This window comes from Salmo salar, unplaced genomic scaffold, assembly GCF_965601325.2.
Source record: "Salmo salar unplaced genomic scaffold, fSalSal1 ptg000525l, whole genome shotgun sequence".
NCBI lineage: Eukaryota > Metazoa > Chordata > Actinopteri > Salmoniformes > Salmonidae > Salmo > Salmo salar.
Window position 1 is genome coordinate 154,127 of NW_027675410.1, and position 10,874 is coordinate 165,000.

The 10,874-nt window shown below is 56.9% G+C and overlaps 1 protein-coding gene across 4 annotated transcripts in view; it reads right to left on the minus strand.

Moving 5' to 3' along the window:
- LOC106594134 (cyclin-D-binding Myb-like transcription factor 1) overlaps window positions 1-10,874 on the minus strand; it is an 80,107-nt gene that overhangs the window by 25,726 nt on the left and 43,507 nt on the right. The window contains exons 6-13 of one of the 4 annotated variants that reach the window (XM_082972044.1): window positions 10,157-10,314; window positions 8,171-8,203; window positions 7,981-8,090; window positions 6,930-7,158; window positions 5,860-6,011; window positions 3,888-4,052; window positions 2,654-2,733; window positions 2,365-2,517 (exon numbers count right to left, since the gene is read on the minus strand). In XM_082972044.1, the coding sequence (XP_082828170.1) occupies window positions 2,365-2,517; window positions 2,654-2,733; window positions 3,888-4,052; window positions 5,860-6,011; window positions 6,930-7,158; window positions 7,981-8,090; window positions 8,171-8,203; window positions 10,157-10,314 (1,080 nt within the window). Of the gene's footprint in view, window positions 1-2,364; window positions 2,518-2,653; window positions 2,734-2,770; window positions 3,671-3,887; window positions 4,053-5,859; window positions 6,012-6,929; window positions 7,159-7,980; window positions 8,091-8,170; window positions 8,204-10,156; window positions 10,315-10,874 lie in introns of those variants that run through there. The other 3 variants (XM_082972043.1, XM_082972042.1, XM_082972041.1) reach the window with 3 other exon arrangements.

Sequence of the window (10,874 nt, forward strand, 5' to 3'; positions counted from 1 at the left end):
GCTCTAACCACTAGGCTACCCTGCTGGTTACTAGTCCAACGCTCTAACCACTAGGCTACCTGCTGGTTACTAGTCCAACGCTCTAACCACTAGGCTACCTGCTGGTTACTAGTCCAACGCTCTAACCACTAGGCTACCTGCTGGTTACTAGTCCAACGCTCTAACCACTAGGCTACGCTGCTGGTTACTAGTCCAACGCTCTAACCACTAGGCTACCTGCTGGTTACTAGTCCAACGCTCTAACCACTAGGCTACCTGCTGGTTACTAGTCCAACGCTCTAACCACTAGGCTACCCTGCTGGTTACTAGTCCAACGCTCTAACCACTAGGCTACCCTGCTGGTTACTAGTCCAACGCTCTAACCACTAGGCTACCTGCTGGTTACTAGTCCAACGCTCTAACCACTAGGCTACCTGCTGGTTACTAGTCCAACGCTCTAACCACTAGGCTACCTGCTGGTTACTAGTCCAACGCTCTAACCACTAGGCTACGCTGCTGGTTACTAGTCCAACGCTCTAACCACTAGGCTACCCTGCCGGTTACTAGTCCAAAGCTCTAACCACTAGGCTACCTGCTGGTTACTAGTCCAACGCTCTAACCACTAGGCTACCTGCTGGTTACTGGCCCAACGCTCTAACCACTAGGCTACGCTGCTGGTTACTAGTCCAACGCTCTAACCACTAGGCTACGCTGCTGGTTACTAGTCCAAAGCTCTAACCACTAGGCTACCTGCTGGTTACTAGTCCAACGCTCTAACCACTAGGCTACGCTGCTGGTTACTAGTCCAATGCTCTAACCACTAGGCTACCCTGCTGGTTACTAGTCCAACGCTCTAACCACTAGGCTACCCTGCTGGTTACTAGTCCAACGCTCTAACCACTAGGCTACCCTGCTGGTTACTAGTCCAACGCTCTAACCACTAGGCTACCCTGCTGGTTACTAGTCCAACGCTCTAACCACTAGGCTACGCTGCTGGTTACTAGTCCAACGCTCTAACCACTAGGCTACCTGCTGGTTACTAGTCCAACGCTCTAACCACTAGGCTACCCTGCTGGTTACTAGTCCAACGCTCTAACCACTAGGCTACCTGCTGGTTACTAGTCCAACGCTCTAACCACTAGGCTACCCTGCTGGTTACTAGTCCAACGCTCTAACCACTAGGCTACCTGCTGGTTACTAGTCCAACGCTCTAACCACTAGGCTACCTGCTGGTTACTAGTCCAACGCTCTAACCACTAGGCTACCTGCTGGTTACTAGTCCAACGCTCTAACCACTAGGCTACGCTGCTGGTTACTAGTCCAACGCTCTAACCACTAGGCTACCTGCTGGTTACTAGTCCAACGCTCTAACCACTAGGCTACGCTGCTGGTTACTAGTCCAACGCTCTAACCACTAGGCTACCTGCTGGTTACTAGTCCAACGCTCTAACCACTAGGCTACCTGCTGGTTACTAGTCCAACGCTCTAACCACTAGGCTACGCTGCTGGTTACTAGTCCAACGCTCTAACCACTAGGCTACCCTGCTGGTTACTAGTCCAACGCTCTAACCACTAGGCTACGCTGCTGGTTACTAGTCCAACGCTCTAACCACTACGCTACCCTGCTGGTTACTAGTCCAACGCTCTAACCACTAGGCTACCTGCTGGTTACTAGTCCAACGCTCTAACCACTAGGCTACGCTGCTGGTTACTAGTCCAACGCTCTAACCACTACGCTACCCTGCTGGTTACTAGTCCAACGCTCTAACCACTAGGCTACCTGCTGGTTACTAGTCCAATGCTCTAACCACTAGGCTACCTGCTGGTTACTAGTCCAACGCTCTAACCACTAGGCTACGCTGCTGATTACTAGTCCAACGCTCTAACCACTAGGCTACCTGCTGGTTACTAGTCCAACGCTCTAACCACTAGGCTACCTGCTGGTTACTAGTCCAACGCTCTAACCACTAGGCTACCTGCTGGTTACTAGTCCAACGCTCTAACCACTAGGCTACCTGCTGGTTACTAGTCCAACGCTCTAACCACTAGGCTACCCTGCTGGTTACTAGTCCAACGCTCTAACCACTAGGCTACCTGCTGGTTACTAGTCCAATGCTCTAACCACTAGGCTACCTGCTGGTTACTAGTCCAACGCTCTAACCACTAGGCTACGCTGCTGGTTACTAGTCCAACGCTCTAACCACTACGCTACCCTGCCGCCGATTACTTCCTGTTACGTTCCCCAGCAAGGAAAAACAAAAATTTGTCGCTCAAAACAAGAGAATTAACAAAATGTCACTGCCAATGAAAACGAATCATGAGGGGTTTTAGGGTCCGAAAGAACCTCATGGGACCAGTTCATGTGGATCTGTCCCGAACACTCACTGAGAGGCTGTGTAGGATGATGTGTTCTGGGGACGAGGAGCTAGCCGTCAGGGTCACGGTGGGATTGCTGGAAAGACTGAGCGGCAGGCTCTGATTGGCTGCTGTCTGAAGGAAATATGTCCCTGGAGTTCCTGTAGGGTGCAGGTGGAAAGACTACACACACACACACACACACACACACACACACACACACACACACACACACACACACACGGGGATTGTTGTTGTGATATTAAAAGAGCGTGAACATTGTGTCTGTATCTAAAGGTGATATTATGGTCCAACTCACAGGGAGGATCTGTAAGGTCTGAAGAGCAGCAGTGTTGAGGGTGATGGTCTCTGTATCACTGGTCCCAGCACCGTCTGAGGCTGATAGACACGCCAGTTCAGTACACACACACACACACACACTGGCACCAGCACCGTCTGAGGCTGATGGAGATGCCAGTTCAGTACACACACACACACACACTGGTCCCAGCACCGTCTGAGGCTGATAGAGATGCCAGTTCAGTACACACACACACACACACACACACACACACACACTGGTCCCAGCACCGTCTGAGGCTGATGGAGATGCCAGTTCAGTACACACACACACACACACACACACACACACACACACACACACACACACTGGTCCCAGCACCGTCTGAGGCTGATGGAGATGCCAGTTCAGTACACACACACACACACACACACACACACACACACACACACACACACACACTGGTCCCAGCACCGTCTGAGGCTGATAGACATGCCAGTTCAGTACACACACACACACACACACTGGCACCAGCACCGTCTGAGGCTGATAGACATGCCAGTTCAGTACACACACACACACACACACTGGCACCAGCACCGTCTGAGGCTGATAGACATGCCAGTTCAGTACACACACACACACACACACACACACACACACACACACACACTGGTCCCAGCACCGTCTGAGGCTGATAGACATGCCAGTTCAGTACACACACACACACACCAGCACCGTCTGAGGCTGATAGACATGCCAGTTCAGTACACACACACACACACACTGGCACCAGCACCGTCTGAGGCTGATAGACATGCCAGTTCAGTACACACACACACACACACACACACACACACACACACACACACACACTGGTCCCAGCACCGTCTGAGGCTGATAGACATGCCAGTTCAGTACACACACACACACACACACTGGCACCAGCACCGTCTGAGGCTGATAGACATGCCAGTTCAGTACACACACACACACACACACACACACACACACTGGTCCCAGCACCGTCTGAGGCTGATAGACATGCCAGTTCAGTACACACACACACACACCAGCACCGTCTGAGGCTGATAGACATGCCAGTTCAGTACACACACACACACACACTGGCACCAGCACCGTCTGAGGCTGATAGACATGCCAGTTCAGTACACACACACACACACACACACACACACACACACACACACACACACACACACACACACACACTTCCCCCCCCTGTACTGACCGAGGTGTGTGATCTGCAGTGGGATCTGCAGCGCTGTGACGGGCCGGGGGGTGGAGCTACAGCACTCCTCCAATCGCGTGACTCGGATCTGCAGGGAAGGGGAAGGGCTACCTGGCCCCGCCCCTAACGGATTCTCCATCAACTCCTGAAGACCCTTCAGTAACACTACACACACACACACACACACACACACACACACACACACCACACACACCACACACCACACACCACACACACACACACACACACACACACACACACACACACACACACACACACACACACACACACACACCACACCACACACACACACATCACATCACACACCACATCACACACACACCACACACACACACCACACACACCACACACCACACCACACACCACATCACACACCACATCACACCACACACACACACACATACACACCACATCACACCACACACACACACACATACACACCACATCACACACCACATCACACACCACATCACACATCACACACCACACCACATCACACACCACATCACACACCACATCACATCACATCACACACACACACACCACCCACAGTATTATCTGCAGTAGTAGCAGTATCACTAGTTTGTTATGATTTAAACATGTTGCTGATACTGGATATGAGAGGTCAGAGGAGAGGTAAGGGTCAGGGGTTAGAGGTGAGGAGAGGTAAGGGTCAGGGGTTAGAGGTCAGAGGTGAGGTAAGGGGTTAGAGGTGAGGAGAGGTAAGGGTCAGGGGTTAGAGGTCAGAGGTGAGGTCAGGGTCAGGGGTTAGAGGTGAGGGTCAGGGGTTAGAGGTGAGGGTCAGGGGTTAGAGGTGAGGGTCAGGGGTTAGAGGTGAGGGTCAGGGGTTAGAGGTGAGGGTCAGGGGTTAGAGGTGAGGGTCAGGGGTTAGAGGTGAGGGTCAGAGGTGAGGGTCAGGGGTTAGAGGTGAGGGTCAGGGGTTAGAGGTGAGGGTCAGGGGTTAGAGGTGAGGGTCAGGGGTTAGAGGTGAGGGTCAGAGGTGAGGGTCAGGGGTTAGAGGTAAGGGTCAGGGGTTAGAGGTAAGGGTCAGGGGTTAGAGGTGAGGGTCAGGGGTTAGAGGTGAGGGTCAGAGGTGAGGGTCAGGGGTTAGAGGTAAGGGTCAGGGGTTAGAGGTAAGGGTCAGGGGTTAAAGGTGAGGGTCAGGGGTTAGAGGTGAGGGTCAGGGGTTAGAGGTGAGGATCAGGGATTAGAGGTGAGGAGAGGTAAGGGTCAGGGGTTAGAGGTGAGGATCAGGGATTAGAGGTGAGGAGAGGTAAGGGTCAGGGGTTTGGGGTGAGGAGAGGTAAGGGGTCAGATGAGGAGAGGAGGGTCAGGGGTTAGAGGTAAAGGTCAGGGGTTAGAGGTGAGGGTCAGGGGTCAGAGGTGAGGAGAGGGTCAGGGGTCAGAGGTGAGGAGAGGGTCAGGGGTCAGAGGTGAGGAGAGGGTCAGGGGTCAGACGTGAGGAGAGGTGAGGGTCAGGGGTCAGAGGTGAGGAGAGGTGAGGGTCAGGGGTCAGAGATGAGGAGAGATAAGGGTCAGGGGTCAGAGGTGAGGAGAGGGTCAGGGGTCAGAGGTGAGGAGAGGTAAGGGTCATGGGTTAGAGGTGAGGAGAGGTAAAGGTCAGGGGTTAGAGGTCAGAGGTGAGGTAAGGGTCAGAGGTTAGAGGTCAGAGGTGAGGTCAGGGGTTAGAGGTGAGGAGAGGTAAGGGTCAGGGGTTAAAGGTGAGGGTCAGGGGTTAAAGGTGAGGGTCAGGGGTTAGAGGTGAGGGTCAGGGGTTAGAGGTGAGGAGAGGTAAGGGTCAGGGGTTAGAGGTGAGGGTCAGGGGTTAGAGGTGAGGATCAGGGGTTAGAGGTGAGGGTCAGGGGTTAGAGGTGAGGGTCAGGGGTTAGAGGTGAGGGTCAGGGGTTAGAGGTGAGGGTCAGGTGTTAAAGGTGAGGGTCAGGGGTGTTACCGTGGAAGGGCAGTTCCTTGTGATTGGCTACTTGTCTCTTGATGCTCCACCACTTAGATCTGAGCCACTGAGGAGAGCGAACACTGCTCCACCCCCCTGCTAGCTCCTCCCACTTTAACTCATTCTCATCATCCACATCCAACTCCACTATCCTGCGCACACACACACACACACACACACACACACACACACACACACACAGTAAGCCAGGAGAAGTACTTTCATCAATAAAGCTGGTTTGAATACTACATTCTAATACTGTAATTACCCTCCCAGACCCCCACCACCCCGACCACCACTACCCAGACCCCCACCACCCACCCCCACCACCACTACCCACCCAGACCCCCACCACCCAGACCCCCACCACCCACCCACCCCCACCACCACCCACCCAGACCCCCACCACCCAGACCCCCACCTCCACTACCCACCCAGACCCCCACTACCCAGACCCCCACCACCACTACCCACCCAGACCCCCACCACCCAGACCCCCACCACCACTACCCACCCAGACCCCCACCACCACCCAGACCCCCACTACCTACCCACCCAGACCCCCACCACCCAGACCCCCACCACCACCCAGACCCCCCAGACCCCCACCACCCAGACCCCCACCACCCAGACCCAGACCCCCACCACCCACCCCCACCACCCACCCAGACCCCCCAGGACCCCCACTACCCAGACCCCCACCACCCACCCAGACCCCCCACCACCCACCCAGACACCCAGACCCCTCCACCCAGACCCCCCACCACCCACCCAGACCCCCCCAGCGCCCAGACCCCCCAACACCCAGACCCCCACCCCCCTACCCCTCCACCCAGACCCCCACCACCCAGACCCCACCCCCACCACCCAAACCCCCACCCCCTCCACCCAGACCCCCACCACCCAGACCCCCCACCACCCCCCAGACCCCCCTCCACCCCCCCTCCACCCAGACCCCCACCACCCAGACCCCACCCCCACCACCCAAACCCCCACCACCCAGACCCCCACCACCCAGACCCCCCTCCACCCCCCCACCCACACAGACCCCCACCCAGACTCCTCCCTACCTGTGTACTAAGCTGAGATCCTGGTCTTTGGTCCACTCCGTCCCTCCACTCTGTTTCCAGTTGAGGTAGTTGAGCCATTTAGAGCGACACTGTTTCTCCGACCGCGTTCCCACCAGATCAGCTACGGCCGCCCAGGACACTCCCCCCGTCACCGCACGGCCTGGACACACACCCGCCAGCGCATACACACTGTCCGATAGACGCCTCTCCTCTTCCTCACTCCACTTCCCTACACACACAGACAACTGTAAGTCCCTGCTTCCTAAAGCATGAACCCTCCGGGATAACGTGTCTGACCTGCTTCCTAAAGCACCAACCCTCCAGGATAAAGTGTCTGACCTGCTTCCTAAAGCACCAACCCTCCAGGATAAAGTATCTGACCTGCTTCCTAAAGCATAAACCCTCCGGGATAAAGTATCTGACCTGCTTCCTAAAGCATAAACCCTCCAGGATAATCATCTGACCTGCTTCCTAAAGCATAAACCCTCCAGGATAATCATCTGACCTGCTTCCTAAAGCACCAACCCTCCAGGATAAAGTATCTGACCTGCTTCCTAAAGCACCAACCCTCCAGGATAAAGTGTCTGACCTGCTTCCTAAAGCATAAACCCTCCAGGATAAAGTATCTGACCTGCTTCCTAAAGCATAAACCCTCCGGGATAAAGTATCTGACCTGCTTCCTAAAGCACCAACCCTCCAGGATAAAGTGTCTGACCTGCTTCCTAAAGCACCAACCCTCCAGGATAAAGTGTCTGACCTGCTTCCTAAAGCACCAACCCTCCAGGATAACGTGTCTGACCTGCTTCCTAAAGCACCAACCCTCCAGGATAAAGTGTCTGACCTGCTTCCTAAAGCACCAACCCTCCAGGATAAAGTATCTGACCTGCTTCCTAAAGCACCAACCCTCCAGGATAAAGTATCTGACCTGCTTCCTAAAGCACCAACCCTCCAGGATAAAGTGTCTGACCTGCTTCCTAAAGCATAAACCCTCCAGGATAAAGTATCTGACCTGCTTCCTAAAGCACCAACCCTCCGGGATAAAGTATCTGACCTGTGTTGCAGGTGTCCTTCATCAGTCGGCAGCGGTCTTTAACAGACGAGGCGCTGCGACCCAGAGCGGCTCCTATGGTGGCCCAGTCGTTACCATGCTTCTGTCTCAGCCTGAACACAAACACATCCTCAGACTGCAGCGCCATGTTGACTGGAGACGCATTTAGAGGAGGAAGTGATGTCATACTCACTCTTTCAGCTTGTTGATCTCCTCAGGAGAGTACCTTCACAACAACAACAACAACAACGTCAGATCACACACACCAACACACTAAAACTCTGGGGGGGCTACGATGATGTGGGGGGGGGTTACGATGATGTGGGGGGGGGCTATGATGATGTGGGGGGGGGCTACGATGATGTGGGGGGGGGGCTACGATGATGTGGGGGGGGGGGCTACGATGATGTGGGGGGGGGGGCTACGATGATGTGGGGGGGGGCTACGATGATGTGGGGGGGCTACGATGATGTGGGGGGGGGTTACGATGATGTGGGGGGGCTACGATGATGTGGGGGGGGGCTACGATGATGTGGGGGGGGGGCTACGATGATGTGGGGGGGGGCTACGATGATGTGGGGGGGGGGGCTACGATGATGTGGGGGGGGGGCTACGATGATGTGGGGGGGGCTACGATGATGTGGGGGGGGGTTACGATGATGTGGGGGGGGCTACGATGATGTGGGGGGGGGGGCTACGATGATGTGGGGGGGGGCTACGATGATGTGGGGGGGGGTTACGATGATGTGGGGGGGGCTACGATGATGTGGGGGGGGGCTACGATGATGTGGGGGGGGGGCTACGATGATGTGGGGGGGGGCTACGATGATGTGGGGGGGGGCTACGATGATGTGGGGGGGGGCTACGATGATGTGGGGGGGGGCTACGATGATGTGGGGGGGGGGCTACGATGATGTGGGGGGGGCTACGATGATGTGGGGGGGGGCTACGATGATGTGGGGGGGGGCTACGATGATGTGGGGGGGGGTTACGATGATGTGGGGGGGCTACGATGATGTGGGGGGGGCTACGATGATGTGGGGGGGGGTTACGATGATGTGGGGGGGGGGCTACGATGATGTGGGGGGGGGCTACGATGATGTGGGGGGGGGTACGATGATGTGGGGGGGGGCTACGATGATGTGGGGGGGGGCTACGATGATGTGGGGGGGGGCTACGATGATGTGGGGGGGGGGCTACGATGATGTGGGGGGGGGCTACGATGATGTGGGGGGGGGCTACGATGATGTGGGGGGGGGCTACGATGATGTGGGGGGGGGCTACGATGATGTGGGGGGGGTTACGATGATGTGGGGGGGCTACGATGATGTGGGGGGGGGCTACGATGATGTGGGGGGGGTTACGATGATGTGGGGGGGGGCTACGATGATGTGGGGGGGGTTACGATGATGTGGGGGGGGGGCTACGATGATGTGGGGGGGGGGCTACGATGATGTGGGGGGGGGCTACGATGATGTGGGGGGGGCTACGATGATGTGGGGGGGGCTACGATGATGTGGGGGGGGGCTACGATGATGTGGGGGGGGGCTACGATGATGTGGGGGGGGCTACGATGATGTGGGGGGGGGGCTACGATGATGTGGGGGGGGGTTACGATGATGTGGGGGGGGTTACGATGATGTGGGGGGGCTACGATGATGTGGGGGGGGGGCTACGATGATGTGGGGGGGGGCTACGATGATGTGGGGGGGGGCTACGATGATGTGGGGGGGCTACGATGATGTGGGGGGGGCTACGATGATGTGGGGGGGGCTACGATGATGTGGGGGGGGGCTACGATGATGTGGGGGGGGGCTACGATGATGTGGGGGGGGGCTACGATGATGTGGGGGGGGCTACGATGATGTGGGGGGGGCTACGATGATGTGGGGGGGGGGCTACGATGATGTGGGGGGGGGTTACGATGATGTGGGGGGGGTTACGATGATGTGGGGGGGGCTACGATGATGTGGGGGGGGGCTACGATGATGTGGGGGGGGTTACGATGATGTGGGGGGGGGCTACGATGATGTGGGGGGGGTTACGATGATGTGGGGGGGGTTACGATGATGTGGGGGGGGGCTACGATGATGTGGGGGGGGGCTACGATGATGTGGGGGGGGAGGGGCTATGAGGATGTGGGAGGGGCTATGGTGATGTGGGAGGGGTGAGTACTGACTTGCCCACATGGTTGCGGTTATCGTACATGCGGAGGACTCGTCGGTAGACGGCGAACAGCGGCCGGTTCAGACCCCAGGCCACGCTGCGGTAGAAATCCTTACGCTCCTCCTTAGACATCTCAAAGATGATCTCAGCTGGGTCTTCCATTCCCCGACCCTGCACACACACAGGGCTAGGACACGCTCCCCAACACAGGGCTAGGACACGCTCCCCAACACAGGGCTAGGACACGCTCCCCAACACAGGGCTAGGGCACACTCCCCAACACAGGGCTAGGACACGCTCCCCAACACAGGGCTAGGACACGCTCCCCAACACAGGGCTAGGACACACTCCCCAACACAGGGCTAGGACACGCTCCCCAACACAGGGCTAGGACACACTCCCCAACACAGGGCTAGGACACGCTCCACCACCACAGGGCTAGGACACGCTCCCCAACACAGGGCTAGGACACACTCCCCAACACAGGGCTAGGACACGCTCCCCAACACAGGGCTAGGGCACGCTCCCCAACACAGGGCTAGGGCACGCTCCCCAACACAGGGCTAGGACACGCTCCCCAACACAGGGCTAGGACACGCTCCCCAACACAGGGCTAGGACACGCTCCCCAACACAGGGCTAGGGCACGCTCCCCAACACAGGGCTAGGGCACGCTCCCCAACACAGGGCTAGGGCACGCTCCCCAACACAGGGCTAGGACACGCTCCCCAA